We start from the raw sequence: 24,691 nt of genomic DNA on the forward strand, positions 1-24,691 counted from the left end.
AAAGTGAAATAAGCCAGGACAAATACTGGATTCCAGTTACATGAGGTCCGTAGAGGAGTCAGATCTATAGAGACAGAAAGTTGAATGGTGTTTGCCAGGGGCTGGGGGAGTGGGGAATAGAGAGTTAGTTGTTTAGTGGATACAGAGTTTCTTTTTTTCTTTTGATTTTATTTATTTATTTTTGGCTGCACCGCATGGGATGTGGGATCTTAGTTTTCCCACCAGGGATCGAACCCAGGCCCCCTGCAGTGGAAGAGCGGAATCTTAACCACTGGACCATCAGGGAAGTCCCTAGTGGGCACAGAGTTTCTGTTTGAGATGATGCAAAATTCTGGAGATGGATGGTGGTGATGGTTGTACAATAATGTGAATGTCTTAACTCTGCTGAACTGTACACTTAAAAGTGGTTAAGATGCTAAATTTCATGTTTTGTGTATTTTACTACAATTTATAAAATGAATCTTGAGACCTAGAATAATAGTGAGGAGTAACCATTTTATAGTAATAGTAACTTGAAAATCTTGCCTGTTGCTGCAGTGAGTATATATGCTTTATCTTTATTTTTTTTCACATTTACTGAAAGTTGTAACAATATTTGAATGTTGGGAGCCAGGATGAAGTTAATCCCATGTCTTTTTTTCTGCAAGTTCAAATCTGAAATGGCTTTCCATTCAAAGTTATCAACTCTTGAGCAAAAGGGAAAATTTATTGCAACTCCAGAAAGGTCTTGAGGGTTAAGACATTACGCCTTTGTTGAGAATCTGTTTAAACTCTTTTGAAAAATGTGCATGAAGAACCGATTTTTAGCTAAAGTGATGTCTCCTAAAATCCCTGGAAATGTGTAGTGGGTTTTGGAGGGAGCGGCTGTAGTCAGCTCTTTGACTTGCCCTCTGTTAATAGCACTTTCCCTATTTAGCCCTTCCCCCCACAATCACCAAAATAAGGAGACAGACCTGCTTTTGTCCTTTTTAATAATGCTTTCTGAGAAGTAGTTCGGTGCGAATTTTCCCTTCTGTGGGAAAAAGGATCATGTTTATTGGCATCAGTGAATGAGGTCCATCCAGCCTTGTGACTCTCATCCGTGTCTGTTTAAATATCTGCTTTCATTCTTCAGTCGGTGGGATTGCATCCTGCCAGCAGGCAGACTGTGTATCCTCAGAGGCTGAGGGGAACTCTGCAGCCCAGGGAGGTCCCTGGGGCCCTGACATCCTCCATAGGAAGGGCGCCCCTTGTGTTCTTTCTCCGCCTCCCTAGCCCCCTCCCGAGTTTGCCTGCAAAGAGGGATGGGCTGGCCAAGCAAGTGGAAGCATCCAGCCTACCTGTCTCTGAATTTCCCCTTGCAAACATGGAGGTACTTTCTGGCTTCCAGCTCTCACTTCCAGAAGCTTGGTGGACGCGAGGCTGCTTAGAGCAGACCCCCTTTAGTCCGTGATCCCTGGAGACTGTGCTGCCATGTGTAGCCCTTGGCAGACAACCAAATACCTTCTTCAGGTGTGATGGCAGCTACTCTGTGAGCTCTGAGCCCAGAGGTGAAGTGGCTTCGGGTTCTGGCCCTGGCTCTGCTGGACCAAGGGCAGCCCTGGATGCGTGATCACACCCTTGGACTTGAGAGCAAATGTCTCTTAATTCTCAGCAGTCTGAACGGATGGCTGGAGCCTTGGAATATTAAGGGAAACAAACCCAGGGTCAACTCTCACATGTAAGGATGAGACCTGACGGTGGAGACCCCCAGGTGCAGCTTTGTTAGGGCAGTGGCCTTAGAGTATTGTTTTCTTTCTCAAGTGTACTCTAATGCTATTGCTACACCACTGTTAAAAATTGTCCTCAGAGCCCAGGAGTCGCTGCGATTGGGAGACCCTGGAACTCACTAAAACCCCGGGGAGGGCTTGGACCCTGAGAAAACCCAGGCCGGAGAGAGCAGAAACTAACTGGACTTACGTCTCTTGCGACAGGGTGCCCTCAGTGATGTTTGGGCGCCACTCATTCATTCAGCAAGCTTTATTGAGCACTTACTGTGTGCCAGGCGCTATGCTCAGAGCTAGCAACACAAAGACACTGGGGTGAGCCAGAGAGGTGGAAGGGGAGAGAGGAACATGAATAGTTTTAGAAACATTCTGGAAGTAGAATAGATAGGACATACTGACTCCATGGTGGGGAAGAAAAGACAGGGTGAGTGAAAACTGCATTCCTGGCTTTGGGATTAGAGCGTTCCCGGATGGATCTGTGCCTAGTTCCGGCCAAGTGCAGGTGCTGCTGACACAGGGCACCCCCAAAGGTTTCAGTGCATGGTCACGTCCATCTCAGCATCACCTGCAGCAGGACCAGCCACGGTGCACGGGGAAAGGCTGCTAAACACACAGGGGTGCCATTTCTGGAGCTTATGCACGTTACTTCTGGGCTGCGTCCACACTAGCTGCAGTGCGGAGACTTGGCGTGAAAGTCTGTTGGGGAGTTGGATGCGTGTGACGTTTGGCACAGTGATGTATTTGAGAAGTCAGCCCTGTAGCAAGAGGAAAACAAGTCACACTGCCCCTCTCCGAGAAACTGAAACACCCCAATGTGCCAGGCACTGTTCTGGGTGTATCACACATACATGAGGGGCATCTCATGTGCCCCTTAAGGTTCCATGGCCAATAGGAGTGTCAACTGCAAAAAAAAAAAAAAAAAAAAAAGCATAACATAAAAGTTGAGAGTTATGTTTTATTTGGCGGACAAAACTGAGGACTTAAGCCCAGGACACAGCATCTCAGGTCACTCTGAGGACCTGCTCTGAAGAGGCAAGGGGCGGGGGGGGCCGGGATATATAGGAGGAGTTTTTGCAGCAAAGGCCAGGTAGTGAGAACATCAAAATATTATCGTTAATTAAAGAAAACCAGACATCTCAACTTAACGGATTTAGCGCTTTTCTATGTATGGGAAGATGCAAGAGTCTGGGTTCACTGAAATCATTCCTTTGATGTGCACCTCAGCTACCTGGGGCCATATCCTGTGCTTTCTCATCCTGAGTTTCCTCAGGGCTCACCATCAAGGAGGCTGTAATGTGATGGCTTGATGGCTATAACATCCTTTGTTTACTGATATGGCAGGTGGTATTTTTCATTCACAGGAGGCTAAGCCAGGGTTCAAATCCAGGTCTAACAGACGCTAAAGCTGATATTTTTCATGCCACTCTGCTTTAGAGAAAGTGCAGGGTGCATCCTGGGACCACAGGTAGAAAGTGAACTTGAAACCAGCATCCCATGAACAGACATAGTTGTAGCACATTTAAGGGCATCAGCTGTGGCGTGTGATGAAATCTCCTCCCCCCACCTTAGAAATCCAGCCTTTCCGCTCCTTCTGACAGGGATGGGTTGTTTGAAAAGTTAGAAAACTCAACCACAGAGCAGACCTTCCCTCCAGTAACTGTCCCATCACCCCGGTGACAGGTTTCAGCTGCAGAGGTAGTGGCAGCTCCTGTGTCCAGAAGGATTCTGATTTCGGGGTGACTTTTAGTTTCCTAGACCGCCGCACTTAACCTTCCTACAGCCTACCACCTCTGCAGCCGGCCTCAACCTGCCAAGCCCTAAGCATTCAGTGGAAAACTGCCACCACGTTCAGATCAGACAGCCAAGCTGGTGTCCCTCCTCCTCCCCAGCAGCCTTTCGGCAGTTGAGGTTTCCCAGCAGCCAGGGAAGCCATCCGCAGGTCTCTGGGCTGTGTTTTTCTAGCAAGAGCCCCATCTGTGAGAGGGAAGCACGTGCACGAACACACACACACACACACACACACACACACACACACGCACACAGAGCCTGAATAGATTGTATAATCAAGCCCCTCGTAGCTAACTTCGGTAACATCTGTTTGTGTTAAGTGGAGCCCTTTGAAAATGATTTTTTTTCCTTCTCTATAAAAACAACCTTAATTTTAGAACGTGGAGAAATGGCACGTGGCAATTATTTTTGCTTCCTTCAACAAGGCGTGTTTAAGTAAATGAGATTCATTTCCAGAATTGAAGCCCCAAGAGAACCTGATTAACAAGATCAGCACCTACAATCCCATGTCACAACTGTGGGCACACAGCCCTGCGGAGCCAGGCCGCAAAGGACCCCACTGCTGTGCGTTCTGCTTGCTGGCAGACTTCAGCAGATGGGTTGCTAATGTGATTAGGAATTGTTGTGTTAAATGAGCCATTATTGAAATTATCTGCTAATTTTCCTATCTATTAACCTGCTGAAAAAGAGGCAGCGATATCTGAGGAATCTCAAGCTGCTAATCACTAACTAGACTCGGAACCGGTTCTTCTCCTTAATGCCACCTTTTTCCTTATTACAGCAATTAGCAAATAGCTTTCTGTGGGGTTATTGCCCAGTGCATCAACCGAGAATTGAGAACGGACAGTGGGGAGCCGTGCACAGTCTGGAGGTTTCCACGGGTGGTGAACCTGTGGGGAGGGAGCTCCTCCGACGGATGTCTCGTCTCTCTGGGGCATAGGAGGCAAGGCTTGTGTGAGTCAACCTTCCCTGTTCCTCTCTACCCGGAGGCACTGGTCGGGGCAGGGCAGCGAGGCAGGAGGGAGGAGAAGACTAATTCAGGGCAGCGCTACAGGGGATCCTGGAGGTGGTGCAGGGCGCACTCAGAGCCGTCCGCCCGGGGATCAGGACGTGGAAGTTTCATCCGTCAGCTGTGTATTTGGGATTCAGGGCTGCGCCCAGCAGTGAGCGTTCATTCCTGGGCACTTCAGGCCTGACATGGATGCTGGAGGGCTTTTTTTTCTTTCTTTCTTTTTTTTTTTTTTTTGGCAGGTATGACTAGGGCTTTACTGGGAATCAGACAGGGCTGGGAAGGAACCACACTGCACCCTGGATGCTGGAAGAGCCCCAGCAGCTGGAGTGAGTGTGGTGCCAGGTGGAGGGCACCAACAAACTCCCCCCACCCCATCATCTTGTTCCTACCTCTGGTTAGCCTTGGATATTTAAGAGGAAGCGTGTGATCATATAGCAACTGGGAAGTTAAGTTAGCCACCCTAGCCAATTTCAGAAAAGCTAAATAAAGTCTGTGCACAAATGTATCAGGAGTTTGGCCCGGTGAATTCTCTCCAGCTTCTTGGCAGGCTTACCTTCTTTTATCAGCTTTCCACTCCTAGGTGGAGTTCATGTGTATTTCCTCCCTATCTTATGGACCAGGTGATTATCGAATTCCTATCAAAGGTAGTCATTATGGAGATTGTTCCAAAGACTAAGAAAAAGGGCTTTGCCCTCAAGCAACTTACAAGCTCACTGAGAGGAAACCTGTGCACCTTGGAGAAATGAGAGGCCAGTAAAAGGCATCAGACAAGGGAGGGGGCCGAAAATCAGGGCACGGCTGTCAGAGGAGAAGAATGGATCAGGGCCGCCCCCGAAAGGCCTTTTGGAGGATGTAGGACTGCCTGGGTCTCAAAGACAACACTGTGTGTGGTTTGTAATTAACCTCCGCTCGCTGGCATAGAGCATGAGAGGTGGCTCATAATTGCATCAAAACAAAAGGAGGAAAATAAAACCCAGAAGATGTGCCATTTTAAAAACAAGTAAGCAGCTTCCCTGGTGGCACAGTGGTTAAGAATCCGCCTGCCAATGCAGGGGACAAGGGTTCGAGCCCTGGTCCGGGAAGATCTCACATGCCGCGGAGCAACTAAGCCCGTGCACCACAACTACTGAGCCTGTGCTCTAGAGCCCGCGAGCCACAACTACTGAAGCCCATGCACCTACAGCCTGTGCTCCACAACAAGAGAAGCCGCCGCAATGAGAAGCCCATGCACTGCAACAAAGAGTAGCCCCCGCTCGCTGCAACTAGAGAAAACCCGCGCGCAGCAACAAAGAACCAATGCAGCCAAAAATAAAAATAAAAAATAAATAAATTTAAAACAAACAAACAAACAAAAACAAGTAAGCTTTGTCTAGGCAGAGCAGGGCATGGTGATATAGAGTCCTGACTGTCCCCTAAAGGAATCTTCCTGGAGAATCTGTTAGTTTCAAATTGCTCCAGAACCGGCCCTGGCCAGAGGTTCCTTGGAGTGTCATGGAGTTTGTGTCAATGGCCACCGATGACTGACCTGTCTCCCCACCTCCTGCTGAAAGTTGCGTGTGTGATCAGCACTGACATTTATTACTCGCTTCATATGACTGGATTTCCTCTTCACAGGCATCCTGTGAAAGAGGTCAGCCGCCCCCTTCCTGCATGAGGGGGCAGAGGGACAGGACAGGAGGAGGACTTGGTCTTGGTCCCAGGCCTTGTGTGCTCTGTCACTGCCCAGCAACATGAAGAGCCACAGTGACGTGAGGACAGGACTGCCCTCCTGACATGGAGAAAAATTTGTCCACCATCAAAAGCTGTCCGGTTCCCACCCAGCAGTAACTCGTGCATAATGGCTGTCCTTGTTTCGTGATTATTTTATCAAATTTCGTTCTGCAGGTTTGAGTGGGACTTCTAAAATTGGGGAATATTGTCAAAGAAGCATCCTTCAATGAAGAAAGTCTTCATTTAGAGGGTAATGGGATTTTCACACCTGGTCTTTCTTGTCTTCTGGAAAAGGTCATCTAAGATCTTTTGCCCTCTCCACATTTTGTGTAGAATTGGTCGGTGCACCATGCAGGTTGCTTTTATAAGTCAATAAACACATTCCGTTTGTCCGGACTGTGCATTTTTCCTATTTATTTATTTATTTATTTTTAACATCTTTACTGGAGTATAATTGCTTTACATTGTTGTGCTAGTTTCTGCTGTATAACAAAGTGAATCAGCTGTACATATACATACATCCCCATATCTCCTCCGTCTTGCGTCTCCCTCCCACTCTCCCTATCCCACCCCTCTAAGTGGTCACAAAGCACCGAGCTGATCTCCCTGTGCTATGCGGCTGCTTTCCGCTAGCTATCTATGTTACATGTGGTAATCTCCATTCAGTGGAAGTCTCTCAGTCCCCTACTTTTTCATTTATTCAACAGCTGTTCATTGAGCACCTAGGTCACCCTGGGCACTGTCCAAGGTGCTGGATGGAGAAAGGCTGCCGAACCGCGCGTGGACCCCACTCGCATGGGGGTTCCCTGTGCTTGGATATTCTCTGGAGAAGACAGGCTCCAGTGTGTACATGGTGCACAGTGGGGACCCCCTTCTTCCATAAAAGAGCCCTGAGGTTGGCAAAAAGATGGGAGCGGTGAAAAGCCAGTGACCATCAGAATACAGGACGTTTGCTCCTTGTGGAGACAGATTTTTGTCTGCGTTCCTGAATTCTGGAAGAAATGGCATGTGGGTTCTACAGGAGGCTGCTTAGTGTAGGGAAGGAAGTGGGGACTTCCAGCTCTCGGTGGCCTTTCTGCATTTCTTGTTGTAAAGCAGGGATGATGTTTCTTACACACTTCTGAATCATTTTCAGTTGTGCTTCGAAAGTGCAAAGCATATCCCGATTTTGTATGTATTTTCAGTGTCCCTTTACGGGGCTGAACGACATGCTCTGTGGTTAGACTGTTGTGTGTACTTGGAGCTGAACCCAAGGAGACAGGAAATGATGTTGGAAATTCCCAGGATAAGGACGCAGCAGGGGATGTTCAGTGAGTGGAGTAGGGGTGAGGCATCCAGAAGAATTCTCCACCCTGAGCCTTTGCCTGTCAGTGGTTTCAGGGTGGATCCTGCAAAATTTATAGGGCAAGCGACTGTATTTTTTTTCCTTTGCAGTTGAGACTAGGACTTGCAAGGGAAAATCATGGCCCTGGCTAGAAGTCAATGTGAGAAAAGTCCGTTTCCAGGTCATCACACAGAAAAAAGGTGTTGGCAGCTCAGAAACATTACTTGAAGCCCAACTCAGAGCATTTACTGCTCTCTAGAAATCCATTCCTTACCTGGCTTTGTGGCTGCCTCATTTATCTGGGCCATCTCTCGCCTCAAATCTTATCCTCTAGGAACAGCCGAGGTGGTGACCAACTTGGTCGAGCCGTGACTCCAAATTGAATTTTCTTGAAAGCTGGCTTCTGCTGAAACAGCTGGGGAGTATGGCTGTGCCAAACTCCTGGCAATTAGGAGTCTTCTGTGTAAAATAATGCCGTCTATGTTTGGATGTAACTTTCTGTTTTGTGTCGCCTGCCTCTGCGAGGAGGGATAATGTGCAGCGTGGCAGAAGTGAGGACGGGAGTGTATAAGAGGACTTGGTTCTGATGTGCGACGCGGAGGCTGTAGGTGGGATTCCACACCCAGGAGAGCAGAGTGAAACGTCTGCAGAGAATGGGGCCATTATGCCCAGGACAGTGGTCCTGTGTCTGCTTTGCCTGGGGCTGGTTGTGCAGGAACATTGTGTGTGGATGTGGAATGCCAACCTGGGAATCGGCTGTCAGGTGGCCTGGCCTTTCCACAGGCATCCTGCTGGGCTGTTGGGTGTGTGTTTGCCAGTGAGACCCAGGAAAGGCTTGTTAAAACGGCCTGCTTTCATGACTGCCGTGAGCCTGGAATTCTGGGCTTTTTGGGTTTTTCTCCTTTCTTCTTCATCTCTCTACTACTTTCACCAAAGCAACTTGAAAAGCTCATCTTGCCTTCAGGAACCTTTTAAATCCAGGACATGGAGACGGCACTGAGGACGCAAGGCCATGTGAGTTACATATATTATTAGGTCAGCTTGGACTACATCTGCTGTCAAGATAATGAGCTTCATTCCAATGGTGGGTGAGGTTCCGGACCTTGCTGATTTCCCATTGTCCATATGTGATATTGTGATTTATATGAAGAAACACACATTTATACAAAGAAATATGTATTTGGTCTTTGTCCCAGTTCCTGGCTCAGGGCTCCTGAAACCCTTGGGACTTCCTCGGTGATAAGGGTGATAAAGGTGTCTTTTGTTTTTCATAACAAGTCCCTTTCAACCACACCTGCTATGACCTGTTATGTCAGTGAGCTGGCTATTGGAAAGCCCTGAAGGATGGGGAACCAACCCTGAGAGTAGAGAGATGGAACTTTCAGCCTCATTTCCAGGGAGGGGAGAGGGGTTGGAGGTTGAATCAGTCACCAATGGCTGATGATTTAATCAATCATCGCTACAGATGAGGCCTCCATAAAAATCCTAAGTGGCAGGATTAAAACAGAAAATGTGACAGAGGAAGTGATAGGATTAAGAAAAATGTGTACAATTGGATGCAAATGAGATAAACCCAACTCTTAAAAGAATTGAAGTTAAGGAGATTTTTTTAAAAACATGCAGAGATTCTGATATGAGTGCCCACTGAAAATTAGAGCATTTAGGAGCAGAAAGAAGGGAGAACTCTGCCTGGTATGACTACCTGGCCCAGCCCCATGGACCTGCAGACAGATCTCCACCTAATTTTCCTTGTTACCAACTGTTCAGTGGTGCACGTGAGGATTCCTCGGCATCCCAATTCCCCTCCCGTAAAATCCAAGTTCATGCAGATTTAGTTGGTGCCCTTGGAATGTTTATGTGAAATTCAGGTGAAACCCAATCCAATCCAAGTTGTGGCTTGGGAGCTCGGGCTGTTGAACATCAAATATTTGAATGGAGAACAAGATAATCTAATTTTTTAATTGCGTTCTGTCTGAAATCAATCCAAACATCTCTGTAGTGAGGCCCTGCAACTTTTCTAGTGACTGTGTTCGTAAAGGGAATTAAGAGAATTCATTTCCTAAAGTTACGAGGCATGAAGGGGCATTTATCGTCTCTCTATTCAGTGTGAGAAGCCCCAAAACATGTTGAGCAGAAGAAGGCAGACCTTCCTCTCGCTCCCCTGACAAAAACCCCACATGATTCCATTCATATAATGTCCAGGAACCGGTGAAGTCAATCCCTGGTAATAGGATTCAGAAAGTGGTTGCCTCTGAGAAACAGGAGGGATTGACTGGAAAGGGGCATAAAGGGACCTTCGGGGAATGAGAGGAATTCCTGTATCTTGGTTTGGGAGAACACCATGCCAGAACTCACCAGTGGAAAATCCAAGATCTTCCGTTTTTATTTGTGTGTAAATGATAACTCATTAAAACAAAACAAAACAAAAAAAAAGTGGTACCTCTGACAGGTGTTCCCAGGTGCTGTGCAGCGGAGATGAGGGACACCTGCTGCCAGGAGGAGTCTGGGAAAGCGTCCTGGATGTGTGGAGGGAGAGGAGGGGGTGCATGAGGATTTCCAAGTGAGATTGGAAAGGCAGGAGGAGGGCCACCCCAGCCAAGTGACAAACCCGGCCAAGAGCCCAGGGTGAGAAAGGGCTCTGGCTTGGTTACCAAGTACCAGCAGCTGAAAAAGGAAATCCCACTTATTCCACTGAATTTACCTTCTTTTAAGGTTTAGTGCCTATCTGAGGCTAAACTGATTCCACCTCGCCCATGCAAGCTTCACGACAGACTGTGTTCAGGGTTCAGTTTTCTAACAGCTTTTTAAAAATATTTCTAATCGATATAAGTTTTTTCCAAGTAATACATTGTTCTTGGTACTTAATTTTTAAAAGAAGTAGTCAAGAGTGTTGCCTTATTCAAGTAACCTGATGGTTTCTCTGTTTTTCCCTTAAAAATAAAAGCTGCAGATACTTGTTGACACTGGAAGCAGCAACTTCGCCGTGGCCGGGGCCCCGCATCCCTTCGTCGACTCATACTTTGACACGGAGAGGTGAGTGATGGGTCCGTGCCTGGCATGGCCGGGCTTGGGGGCACCACATGAACACTTCAGAACACACGGGGAGAAAGTCACCAAAACGCTCTTTCGTTTTGAGGGGGATATATTCATGTATATATTTGTGTTTGTGTGTATGTGCATACAGTGGTCTGTATATATGTATGTATTTGTGTATGTGGAGGTATCTGTGTGTACGTGCACATGGTGGTGTGTATATTTGTGTGTGGTGTGCACGTGTGGCACGTGTATATGCATACGTACATGTATACATCCATTCCAGATGAATCCACAGGAGGATTCTCCTAATAGCCTTGGTGTGTTCTCATGAGCCCCACTTTATAGAAACTCAATCAGACAGCAGTTTTGTAGTCAGACCCGAGTTGCAGGGAGCAGGTGACGCTTTGATGTTTGTTGGGCCCCTCTAGTCCTAACTTGGAGGTGCGCCTGAGCGGGGCAGGGGACATTGGAGGTGAGTGTGAGACTTTCAGGCAGCAGCCTGGCGTTGCTTGGAAAGCCACCTTTGCATCGCCCTGAAGATCGGTGGCTTCGGTCAAGGTGTGGTTCATTGAAACAGTTTCTGTGCCAGGAGGTGTTTATGACAAGAGGAATCCATGACTCACTTGGAAAGGATGTATTGTGAACACAGAGCACTCAGGCCTGAGGCAGGGCTGCAAGCGAACAGCTGTGGGCAGGGGTGTGAGGAAGGGTGGAGCCCAGATAGAAGTCTCTGGAATAAGTCCAGTCTGCGTGTCCAGGTCCTGGGACTCGTGTGTGTCACTGTTCGTCTCTGGAGGGGCCCGTGGGGTCAGAGTCACTATCCCCCGGGTATCTATTGCTGCCCTAATGCTGTGCACATTTTAATTTCACATCTATTTTTGTGACCCTAGAATTTAAACGAAACAGATAAGTCAGCTGACGTGTGGTTTGCTTTTTAGGGTCGTGAGCTGGCATATCACATTTCCCTGCTGCAAATCTTCTTCGTGTCTTTCCTTTCTCACTTTCCCTACCCACAGTCTTTGGTTCCGGGGAATAAACCCCAACTTCAGTTGGGGGGGGAAAAAAAAAAAAAGGAAGGAAACATACGAGGGCAAGTAACAACTGGGAAGGTTCAGCAAATCCCGGCAGCATCAATAAGGCAGGAGACGTTATACAGAAGTGCTCATCTCTCTTCTGCCCGTGCATCTTGGTCTCCATTTTGGTGGCACAAAGAGGTATGGTCTCCTGTGTGTCCAGCTGGAGGGAGTGGTAGTTGGTGCTACATGGGCCCCTGGGGCTACAGTGATATCTGGCTGGCCCCTCCTTCAAGGAATCTGTAGCTTAGTTTATGACTCAGCGTGTTGATAACCTTTAATCACTGAAATTCTGGATGAAACTCCTGGCTTGTGATTGCTTTGTGAAGACTAATATGTGCCCTGAAGTTGTTACTGTGACCTCAGATGCCTGTAAATTGGGGCAAGGGGTGTGCAGCCAGGGGGGAAGGAGGTTGACTTTTGATCGCTGGCTGCCCTTTGCCCTTTCCCACTCAAACTGTGGTTCGTCCAAATCCTCTGCCCCAAACAGCCCGCTCCCCTCACCCACTTCATCATGGAACAGAAGTCAGTCCAAACCTCTCATTTTTATTCATGTAGCACAGGAGGTCCAGGAACCAAGAGATTGGCCCAGGTTCAGGCTTCTAGGACAAGAGGTCCCAAACTTGAGCCCTGGCACCCCCTCTTTAGAGTGAGTGCTTTGTAATGCCCTGACCTGAAACGCAAAGGTAGTGTAACTTATCTTCATATGTAATTCCAAACGCACTGATGCAATATGCAGGGGTTTGGGGGTGAGGGGTAAAAGGAGGGAATTCACAGGAAGGTGATGAGTACCTCAATGTGTAAACACCCTGGGTAGGATACACGTGAAGTTGGAGGATGCCTGAGGCTGTGAACATCACCCCAGACATGCGGCGCCCAGTGCAGACTGACAGATCGGATTAAAATAGACTCAGACACCCAGAGCAGCTTGGTTTGGTGATGTGAATTTCCCAGATTGGTGAAGAATCTTAGTAAAGTTTCCCCCTGAAAATATCACCTTCCTCAATTTACACAGTAGTTGCATTCCTAGAAAACACAGTGTATGTTAAACTATGTCAAAGATGTTTATCCTGGTGGCAAGGCAATTCCAGCTCTATGTTTTTTCCACTCTGTGTTTTTTTCCTAGTCTATACATTCATGCAGTTTCCCCACGCCTACTGGGGGCTCTGCCTGCCGTAGAGACAGAACAGACATCCCTGGAGCTCAGTTACATCTTTAACAGTTTTCCTCCCCAGAGCAATTTTGTTTTCCATCACACATCTGTGGACACATGATACAATAAAGCAACAGTACAGCACAGTAAAGCCAAGTTCTGGGTCATGTGTATATCCACTTTATAGATTTAAATGTGTAAATCTAACACCGTGGGTGGGTATTTCCTTCCCAGGTGGTAAGTGGCACAGCCAGGGGTCAATAAAGGTCAGAGTGTGCTTTCAACCCGGTTACCCTTTTGCTATGCAGATGCAGTTATGGAAATGTACAAGGGTAAATAATAGTCAACATTACAAATATTGTGTACAGTGTCATTTAATAAGTGTACAATATATATTTTTAAAATTTTATTTATTTATTTTATTTATAGCTGTGCTGGGTCTTCGTTTCTGTGCGAGGGCCCTCTCCAGTTGTGCCAAGTGGGGGCTGCTCTTCATCGCGGTGCGCGGGCCTCTCACTGTCGCGGCCTCTCCTGTCGCGGAGCACAGGCTCCAGACGCGCAGGCTCAGTAATTGTGGCTCATGGGCCCAGCCGCTCTGTGGCATGTGGGATCTTCCCAGACCAGGGCTCGAACCTGTGTCCCCTGCATTGGCAGGCAGATTCTCAACCGCTGCGCCACCAGGGAAGCCCAAGTGTACAATATTTAATCGATGGTAGACAACTGGGTGTCTTTCTCATTTGCCTTCTACTTTGTTCGTTGTTGTGTTGAACCATGGTTCTCTTTCAGCCTTCAGTGGGACACGTCCTTCTAAGCTTCCTGCTAGCCAGTTTTGGGTTCAGGTGGCAGATGGCTTTTGTCTTTCATACTTAAAGGTTGAGCTCCTCTGGCTCTTTTGCACCTGATTTAATGTGAAGCCTCCTGGGAACATGCATAGCTCCCATGATGGCTCGGCCTGCCCTCCTGCTAATCCCACAGAAGAATTCAGGGCTCCCTCCCAGCTTTCTGAGCACTCAAGGTTCTCATCTATTTCTCCTCTCTGAGCAAATAAAGAGAGACGTAGCAGAACCTGCCAGCATTCAGGAGAAGCCCCAGACTCCCCTGCATTGTCAGTTTCATCCCATTGGCACCTCCATCATTCAGACTTCAACCTGCTTTCCTCATTTGCAAGTATGGTTGAAATTTACGTAGTACCTTTAAAACATGACCCATTTTGGACCTCTAGCCCTGGTACTGCCTTTCTTTTAAGGAGAGCTCTTCTTCAGTAGGGCTATCAGGTTTCTTCTTAACTGAATCAAATGTAAAACATCGCATTTCTGAATTCTAGGCAAGTTCTGTTCCTAAACAGCACCCCTACTAACACATGTGTTTTGTAGGCTAAATACTTGCTTAAATTTATAGTAACCTTTCTTTCTCTCCTTTCCTCTGTTTTTTTCTCTGCGCTTCTCATGGGCTTCTGTCAACACAGATTTATTATTATAAAGTCCTGAACTATAATTTACATAGTAAATTATGTACGATTAATTTGTCTGATGCACTCAGATAACTTTAGAGTTGGCCTAAGGTGCACCTTCCACCATTGTATTTGATGGAAGCCGAGGGAACGTTCTACGTCCTTTCTCAATTTTTGACAGAGGTTTCTTTTCTGAGATGTAGCTCCCTGCCTTGTGATGTTTCTGTATTTGCTTGCCCCTCTGATCTCTCTTAGTTATAATAAGGTTTCTGGTTGGGTTTGTCAGCCTCTGATTCAAGTCCCCCAGTCTCTGGATATTCAGGTTTAATGCTTCCTGAAACATGTCCCAGTAATTGGAGATTTGACTTGGGGTACTTTGACAAGATCTCTTTGATTTATGGAATCAGACATCAGGTTACCATTCGTCATTTGTGTAGCTTTGTCCCACCAGAAGCCCTCTTTTCATGGTGGTGAATGTTCCAATGAATTACTATATAGCAAAAAGACTATCATGTATTTTTTTTAGATGTACTTCTTTTTTAGCCAGTAAAATAGCCTCCAGTCAGTTGGCTTCATGAGAGAGTCAATAGACTCATTCCCCCTGACCTTATACTAATCTATTCAGGAAATAGATGACCCTCCAGGATGGACGGAAGTCCCTGGGCTGTCAGTGGCCCCATTTACTCTGATCTGGTCACTTCCAGACCTTAGAAGAGCAAAAAGGGTATCTGGTCACCTGGTCCAGGCCAGCTATCCCCAAAGGTAGACCCAAAACTCTGAAATGTGTGGAAGAGCCCCGGGGAAGTCTCGGGCAGAGTTTTTCAGGAGACTCAGCATTCCCTGGGTGGAGTGGCTTGCGGGAACCAGAGCCGACCCCAGGATTCAACTCTTTTGAATTCTGCCCTTTCACCTTTTCACTGTGTGTTCTCTGGGTTTCTTTAAAATAATAAAATGTTCTGTGGTTCTTTTCTCCTCAGTTCGATTGATTTCACTTTTCAATCCTGCATTCCCTGAACACTCTTATCAGAGGCAGAATGTCTCCTGAATTTGGTTCAAAGTGATTTTATTGCTGTGAGTGGACTTTTTCCTGGCCACTCACATCCTTCATGGATGGCTGTTTCTGTGCACCCAGAATTGATGCTGCAAAGAAGCAGTCAATCTGGGGTTCGCTCTCGATAGAGTTCATTAATATGCAGGACAGTTGAGAGCCAAAGCATTTTAGTGCCAAGAGGTGGGATGTTAGAACATAAAGATGGAGGGATGCACTTTTCTAAAAAGTCTATTCCTGGAAACTGTACATTAATAACCCTCAGAATTGCTTATGGTTCATCTCTGGGGTTTCTGCTCTTTGAGGTTTAGTTCAAGGAGCCCAGTGAATATGAGCTAAGAATTAACTTTTTTCTCACATTATCTGGAACTGTGCTTTCTCCAAGGGTAGCTACTAGTCACACGGGGCTAAATTTACATTTTTTTTTTAACATCTTTATTGGAGTGTAATTGCTTTACAATGGTGTGTTAGTTTCTGCTGTATAACAAAGTGAATCAGCTCTACGTATACATATATCCCCATATCTCCTCCCTCTTGCGTCTCTCTCCCCCCCTCCCTATCCCACCCCTCTAGGTGGTCACAAAGCACCGAGCTGATCTCCCTGTGCTATGCGGTCCCACTAGCTATCTAGTTTACATTTGGTAGTGTATATATGTCCACGCCACTCTCTCACTTCGTCCCAGCTTACCCTTCCCCCTCCCCGTGTCCTCAAGTCCATTCTCTACATCTGCATCTGTATTCCTGTCCTGCCCCTAGGTTCTTCAGAACCTTTTTTTTTTTTTTTTTTTTAGATTCCATGTATATGTGTTAGCATATGGTATTTGTTTTTCTCTTTCTGACTTACTTCACTCTGTATGACAGACTCTGGGTCCATCCACCTCACTACAAATAACTCAATTTTGTTTCTTTTTATGGCTGAGTAATGTTCCATTGTATATATGTGCCACATCTTCTTTATCCAGTCATCTGTCGATGGACACTTAGGTTGCTTCCATGTCCTGGCTATCGTAAATAGTGCTGTAGTGAACATTGTAGTACATGACTCCTTTTGAATTATGGTTTTCTCAGGGTATATGCCCAGTAGTGGGATTGCTGGGTCACATGGTAGTTCTATTTTTAGTTATTTAAGGAACCTCCATACTGTTCTCCATAGTGGCTGTATCAATTTACATTCCCACCAACAGTGCAAGAGGGTTCCGTTTTCTCCACACCCTCTCCAGCATTTATTGTTTGTAGATTTTTGATGATGGCCATTCTGATGGGTGTGAGGTGATACCTCATTGTAGTTTTGATTTACATTTCTCTACTGATTAGTGATGTTGAGCATCCTTTCATATGTTTGTTGACAATCTGTATATCTTCTTTGGAGAAATGTCTATTTAGGTCTTCTTCCCATTTTTGGATTGGGTTTTTTGTTTTTTTGATATTGAGCTGCATGAACTGCTTGTATATTTTGGAGATTAATCCTTTGTCAGTTGCTTTTGTTTGCAAATATTTTCTGCTATTCTGAGGGTTGTCTTTTCGTGTTGTTTATGTTTTCCTTTGCTGTGCAAAAGCTTTTAAGTTTCATTAGGTCCCATTTGTTTATTTTTGTTTTTATTTCCATTTCTCTAGGAGGTGGGTCAAAAAGGATCTTGCTGTGACGTATGTCATAGAGTGTTCTGCCTGTGTTTTCCTCTAAGAGTTTTATAGTGTCTAGCCTTACATTTAGGTCTTTAATCTATTTTGAGTTTATATTTGTGTATGGTGTTAGGCAGTGTTCTAATTTCATTCTTTTACATGTAGCTGTCCAGTTTTCCCAGCACCACTTAGTGAAGAAGCTGTCTTTTCTCCATGGTATGTTCTTGCCTCCTTTGTCAAAAATAAGGTGACCATATGAGCATGGGTTTATCTCTGGGCTTTCTATCCTGTTCCATTGACCTATACTTCTGTTTTTGTGCCAGTACCATACTCTCGTGATTACTGTAGCTTTGTAATATGGTCTGAAGTCAGAGAGCCTGATTCCTCCAGCTCCATTTTTCTTTCTCAAGATTGCTTTGGCTATTGGGGGTCTTTTGTGTTTCCATACAAATTGTGAAAATTTTTGTTCTAGTTCTATGAAAACTGCCATTGGTAGTTTGATAGGGATTGCACTGAATCTGTAGATTGCTTTGGGCAGTATAGTCATTTTCACAATGTTGATGCTTCCAATCCAAGAATATGGTATATCTCTCCATCTGTTTGTATCACCTTTAATTTCTTTCATCAGTGTCTTATAGTTTTCTGCATACAGGTCTTTTGTCTCCTTAGGTAGGTTTATTCCTAGGTATTTTATTCTTTTTGTTGCAGTGGTAAATGGGAGTGTTTCCTTAATTTCTCTTTCAGATTTTTCATCATTAGTGTATAGGAATGCCAGAGATTTCTGTGCATTAATTTTGTATCCTGCTACTTTACCAAATTCATTGATTAGCTCTAGTAGTTTTCTGGTAGCATCTTTAGGATTCTCTATGTATAGTATCATGTCATTTGCAAACAGTGACAGTTTTACTTCTTCTTTTCTGATTTAGATTCCTTTTATTTCTTTTTCTTCTCTGATTGCTGTGACTAAAACTTCCAAAACTATGTTGAATAATAGTGGCGAGAGTGGGCAACCTTGTCTTGTTCCTGATCTTAGAGGAAATGGTTTCAGTTTTTTACCATTGAGAACGATGTTGGCTGTGGTTTTGTCATATATGGCCTTTATTATGTTGAGGTAAGTCCCCTCTGTGCCTACTGTCTGAAGAGTTTTTATCATAAATGGGTGTTGAATTTTGTTGGAAGCTTTTTATGCATCTATTGAGATTATCGTATGGTTTTTATCCTTCAGTTTGTTAATGTGGTGTATCACATTGATTGATTTTCATATATTGAAGAATCCTTGCATTCCTGGGATAAACCCCACTTGATCATGGTGTATGATCTATTTAATGTGCTGTTGGATTCTGTTTGCTAGCATTTTGTTGAGGATTTTTGCATATATGTTCATCAGAGATATTGGCCTGTAGTTTTCTTTTTTTGTGACATGTCTGGTTTTGGTATCAGGGTGGCCTCATAGAATGAGTTTGGGAGTGTTCCTCCCTCTGCTATATTTTGGAAGAGTTTGAGAAGGATAGGTGTTAGCTCTTCTCTAAGTGTTTGATAGATTTCGCCTGTGAAGCCATCTGATCCTGGGCTTTTGTTTGTTGGAAGATTTTTTTAAAATTTTTTTTAATTTATTATTTATTTATTATTTGTATTTTTGGCTGTGTTGGGTCTTCGTTTCTGTGTGAGGGCTCTCCCCAGTTGCGGCAAGTGGGGGCCACTGCTCATCGTGGCGCACGGGCCCCTCACTATCACGGCCCCTCCCGTTGCGGAGCACAGGCTCCAGACGCACAGGCTCAGCAGCTGTGGCTCACGGGCCCAGTTGCTCCGCGGCATGTGGGATCCTCCCAGACCAGGGCTCGAACCCGTGTCCCCTGCATTGGCAGGCAGACTCTCAACCACTGCGCCACCAGGGAAGCCCCTTGTTGGAAGATTTTTAATCACAGTCTGAATTTCAGTGCTTGTGATTGGTCTGTTTATATTTTCTATTTCTTCCTGGTTCAGTCTCGGAAGGTTGTGCTTTTCTAAGAATTTGTCCATTTCTTCCAGGTTGTCCATTTTATTGGCATATAGTTGCTTGTAGTAATCTCTCATGATCCTTTATATTTCTGCAGTGTCAGTTGTTACTTCTCCTTTTTCATTTCTAATTCTATTGATTTGAGTCCTCTCCCTTTTTTTGTTGATGAGTCTGGCTAATGGTTTATCAATTTTGTTTATCTTCTCAAAGAACCAGCTTTTGGTTTTACTGATATTTGCTATTGTTTTCTTCATTTATTTTTCATTTATTTCTGATCTGATCTTTATGATTTCTTTCCTTCTGCTAACCTTGAGGTTTTTTTGTTCTTCGTTCTCTAATTGCTTTAGGTGTAAGGTTAGGTTGTTTAGTTGAGATGTTTCTTGTTTCTTGAGGTAGGATTGTATTGCTGTAAACTTCCCTCTTAGAACTGCTTTTGCTGCATCACATAGGTTTTGGGTCATCGTGTTTTCATTGTCATTTATTTCTACATATGTTTTGCTTTCCTCTTTGATTTCTTCAGTGATCTCTTGGTTATTTAGTAGCGTATTGTTTAGCCTCCATGTGTTTGTATTTTTTACAGTTATTTTCCTGTAATTGATATCTAGTCTCACAGCTTTGTTGTTGGAAAAGATACTTGATACAATTTCAAGTTTCTTAAATTTGCCAAGGCTTGATTTGTGACCCAAGATATGATCTATCCTGGAGAGTGTTCCATGAGCACTTGAGAAGAAAGTGTATTCTGTTGTTTTTGGATGGAATGTCCTATAAATATCAATTAAATCCATCTTGTTTAATGTGTCATTTAAAGCATTGTTTCCTTATTTATTTTCATTTTGGTTGATCTGCCCATTGGTGAAAGTGGGGTGTTAAAGTCCCCTACTATGATTGTGTTACTGTTGATTTCCCCTTTTATGGCTGTTAGCATTTGCCTTATGTATTGAGGTGCTCCTATGTTGGGTGCATAAATATTTCCAATTGTTATGTCTTCTTCTTGGATTGATCCCTTGATCATTAAGTAGTGTCTTTCTTTGTCTCTTGTAATAGTCTTTGTTTTTAAGTCTATTTTGTCTGATATGAGAATTGCTACTCCAGCTTTCTTTTGATTTCCATTTGCATGGAATATCTTTTTCCATCCCCTCACTTTCAGCCAGTATGTGTCCCTAGGCCTGAAGTGGGTCTCTTATAGACAGCATATATACAGGTATTGTTTTTGTATCCATTCAGCCAGTCTATGTCTTTTGGTTGGAGTGTTTAATCCATTTACATTCAAGGTAATTATCAATATGTATGTTCCTATTACCATTTTCTTAATTATTTTGGGTTTGTTATTGTAGGTCTTTTCCTTCTCTTGTGTTTCCTGCCTAGAGAAGTTCCTTTAGCATTTGCTGTAAAGCTGGTTTGGTGGTGCTGAATTCTCTTAGCTTTTGCTTGTCTGTAAAGGTTTTCATTTCTCCATCGAATCTGAATGAAATCCTTGCTGGGTAGAGTAATCTTGGTTGTAGGTTTTCCCCTTTCATCACTTTAAATATGTCCTGTCACTCCCTTCTGGCTTGCAGAGTTTCTGCTGAAAGATCAGCTGTTAACCTTATGGGGATTCCTTTGTATGTTAGTTGTTGCCTTTCCCTTGCTGCTTTCAATATTTTTTCTTTGTATTTATTTTTTGATAGTTTGATTAATATGTGTCTTGGTGTGTTTCTCCTTGGATTTATCCTGTATGGGACTCTCTGTGCTTCCAGGACTTGATTAACTATTTCCTTTCCCATATTAGGGAAGTTTTCAACTATAATCTCTTCAAATATTTTCTCAGTCCCTTTCTTTTTCTCTAATTCTTCTGGGACCCCTATAATTTGAATGTTGGTGTGTTTAATGTTTTCCCAGAGGTCTCTGAGACTGTCCTCAATTCTTTTCATTCTTTTTTCTTTCTTCTGCTCTGCGGTAGTTATTTCCACTATTTTATCTTCTAGGTCACTTATCCGTTCTTCTGCCTCAGTTATTCTGCTATTGATTCCTTCTAGAGAATTTTTAATTTCATTTATTGTGTTGTTCATCATTGTTTGTTTGGTCTTTAGTTCTTCTAGGTCCTTATTAAACGTTTCTTGTATTTTCTCCATTGTATTTCCAAGGTTTTGGATATCTTTACTATCATTACTCTGAATTCTTTTTCAGGTAGACTGCCTATTTCCTCTTCATTTGTTTGGTGTGGTGGGTTTTTACCTTGCTCCTTCATCTGCTGCGTATTTCTCTGTCTTCTCGTTTTGCTTAACTTACTGTGTTTGGGGTCTCCTTTACGCAGGCTGCAGGTTCGTAGTTCCCGTTGTTTTTGGTGTCTGCCCCCAGTGGATAAGCTTGGTTCAGTAGGTTGTGTAGGCTTCCTGGTGGAGGGGACTGGTGCCTGTGTTCTGGTGGATGAGGCTGGATCTTTTCTTTCTGGTGGGCAGGACTGTGTCTGGTGGTGTGTTTTGTGGTGTCTGTGAAATTATTATGATTTTAGGCATCCTTTCTGCTAATGGGTGGGATAGTTTGTGTTCCTGTCTTGCTAGTTGTTTGGCATGGGGTGTCCAGCACTGGAGCTTGCTGGTCGTTGAGTGGAGTTGGGTCTTAGCATCGAGATGGGGATCTCTGGGAGAGCTCTCACCGATTGATATTACGTGGGGCTGGGAGGTCTCTGGTGGCCTAATGTCCTGAACTCAGCTCTCCCACCTCAGAGGCTCAGGCCTGACACCTGGCTGGAGCACCAAGACCCTGTCAGCCACACGACTCAGAAGAAAAGGGAGAAAAAAAAAAGAAAGAAAGAAAAAAATAAAATAAAGTTACTAAAATAAAAAGTTTTAAAAATATATTATTAAAATAAAAAAATAATTAAAAAAGAAAAGAAAAAAAAAGAAGAGAGCAACAAACCAATAAAGGAATCCACCAATGATAACAAGCGCTAAAAAATAGACTAAGATAAACATAAAAATCAGAAACTGGTCAGTCACAGACAGCAAACCCCAAGTCTACAGTTGCTCCTAAAGTCCACCCCCTCAATTTTGGGATGATTCGTTGTCTATTCAGGTATTCCACAGATGTAGGGCACATCAAGTTGTTTGTGGAGTTTTAATCCGCTGCTCCTGAGGCTGCTGGGAGAGATTTCCCTTTCTCTTCTTTGTTCGCACAGCTCCCGGGATTCAGCTTTGGATTTGGACCCGTCTCTGCGTGTAGGTCGCCTGAGGGCATCTGTTCTTCGCTCACACAGGACGGGGTTAAAGGAGCAGCTGCTTCGGGGGCTCTGGCTCACTCAGGCCCGGGGGAGGGAGGGGCATGGATGCGGGGCGAGCCTGCGGCGGCAGAGGCATCATGACGTTGCAGCAGCGTGAGGCGCGCCGTGCGTTCTCCCGGGGAAGTTGTCCCCGGATCACGGGACCCTGGCAGTGGCGGGCTGCACCGGCTCCCGCGAGGGGCGGTGTGGAGAGTCACCTGTGCTCGCTCACAGGCTTCTTGGTGGCGGCAGCAGCAGCCTTAGCGTCTCATGCCTGTCTCTGGGGTCCGCGCTGATAGCCACGGCTCGCGCCTGTCTCTGGAGCTCGTTTAGGCGGCGCTCTGAATCCCCTCTCCTTGCGCGCCGCGAAACAAGGAGGCAAGAAAAAGTCTCTTGTCTCTTCGGCAGCTGCGGACTTTTTCCCGGACTCCCCCCCCCCCCGGCTAGCACCGAAGGCCGAGCCTCAGCTCCCAGCCCCGCCCGCTCTGGCGGCTGAGCAGACAAGCCTCTCGGGCTGGTGAGTGCTGCTCGGCGCCGATCCTCCGTGCGGGAATCTCTCCGCTTTGCCCTCCGCACCCCTGTGGCTGCACTCTCCTCCACGGCTCCGAAGCTTCCCCCCTCCGCCACCCACAGTCTCCACCCGTGAAGGGGCTCCTAGTGTGTGGACACCTTTCTTCCTTCACGGCTCCCTCCCACTGGTGCAGGTCCCGTCCCTATTCTTTTGTCTGTTTTTTCTTTTTTCTTTTGCCCTACCCAGGTACGTGGGGAGTTTCTTGCCTTTTGGGAGGTCTGAGGTCTTCTGCCAGCGTTCAGTAGGTGTCCTGTAGGAGTTGTTCCACATGGAGATGTATTTCTGATGTATTTGTGGGGAGGAAGGCAATCTCCACGTCTTACTCCTCCACCATCTTGAAGGTCCTCGTGGCTATTTAAATTTAAATTAATTAATGTTAAATAAAGAGTCGTTCTTTAGTCAAACTGTCCAGACGGTCCCAGACTTATGATTTTTCAACTTGACAATGGTGCAAAAGCAATGCACGTTCAGTAGAAACTGTACTTTGGATTCTGAATTTTGATCTTCTCCCAAGCTGGCAATATGCTGGACGATCCTCTCTTGTGATGCTGGGCAGCGGCAGCCATAGCTCCCTGTCAGCCACACAGTCATGAGGGTAAACAGCTACACACTGATAACCACGCTGCACCCAGACAACCACTCTGTTTTTCACTTTCAGTATAATATTCAATAACTTACAGGAGATATTCAATATTTTATTATAAAATAGGCTTTGTGTTGGATGATTTTGCCCAACTGTTGGCTAATGTAAGTGTTCTGAGCACGGTTAAGGTAGGCTAGGCTAAGCTGGGATGTTCAGTAGGTTAGGTGTATTAAATGCATTTTCAACTTAATGATAATTTCAACTTACAAGGGTTTATCAGGATGTAACCCCATCGTATGTTGAGGAAGATCTACAGTCACATTTCAGGTTGGCTACTGTATTGGAAGCATAGGTAGAGAATATTTCTGTCATTGCAGACGTTCTATTGGACAGCCCTGGTCCAGAACACAGAAGAGCTCCATCTTTTAGAAACCTAGAAGGTTCTTCCCCTCCCTGGACCATTTTAACCAAATCTTACCCAAGACTTGCCCCTTTTCCTGGAGGTTGTTGGACTTCAGAATGAGACAGTTTTGGATATTCAGAAAGAGTATCTCTATAGGAACATTTTCTAGAAAAAGTATCTTACATTTTCTAATAGCAGTCCATAGATTGAATAAAGGTAGCAAGCGATTAGATAATTATAGTAATAGCAGCTATTTTTGTTGTGTACCTGCTGTGTTCCAGGGTTTTGTTCTAAATGGTTTACAGTATTAACTCTCTTAATCCTTAGTATTAACCCCATGAGGTATGGTACTGTACTTGTCCCGACTTTTTAGTTGAGGATACTGAGGTACAGAGAAGTTAATTAACTTGACTTAGGGTCACATATGGCTCCTAAGTGGTTGAAGGACTATTTGACTGCAGGCGGTGTAACTCCAACTGCCTCTCATCTCTCTGTAAACGGCACCGAAACATCCAGAATGTTTGCCCATGAGGGAAATAGCAAGCTGGTCAGTACACTACAGAGGACATGCTACTTAGATGGTCAGCCTGGTCCATCTTATCAGTAACATTGGCAGATTCTAATGAGTTTTCTGTAGTCTGGACAGAGTAAAACTAAAAAAACTTCTCAAAAGAAAGTCATGGTACTATAGAATGTTTGGGGAGATAATAATCTTCTAGATCAGGAGTTGGCAAACTAGGGCTGACAGGCCACATCCAACCTGCTGCCTGTGTTTGTAAATAAAGTTTTATTGGAACACAGACACACACGTTTGTTTATCTGTCACATGTGGCTGCTTCTTCACTAGCAGAGTGGAGTAGTAACAGAAATCATGTGACCCACAAAACCTGAAAGATTTGTTTTCTGGCCCTTTACAGAAAACGTTTGCCAACCCTGTGCTA

At 45.0% G+C, this 24,691-nt stretch overlaps 1 protein-coding gene across 1 annotated transcript in view; it reads left to right on the forward strand.

Annotated features, from left to right (window-relative positions):
* The window catches only part of BACE2 (beta-secretase 2), an 87,032-nt gene that overhangs the window by 23,604 nt on the left and 38,737 nt on the right, over nt 1-24,691 (forward strand). Inside the window, exon 2 of the mRNA XM_068547106.1 lies at nt 10,524-10,612. Within this exon, the coding sequence (XP_068403207.1) occupies nt 10,524-10,612 (89 nt within the window). The remainder of the gene's footprint in view (nt 1-10,523; nt 10,613-24,691) is intronic.

The sequence above is a fragment of the Eschrichtius robustus genome, chromosome 6, assembly GCF_028021215.1.
Source record: "Eschrichtius robustus isolate mEscRob2 chromosome 6, mEscRob2.pri, whole genome shotgun sequence".
NCBI lineage: Eukaryota > Metazoa > Chordata > Mammalia > Artiodactyla > Eschrichtiidae > Eschrichtius > Eschrichtius robustus.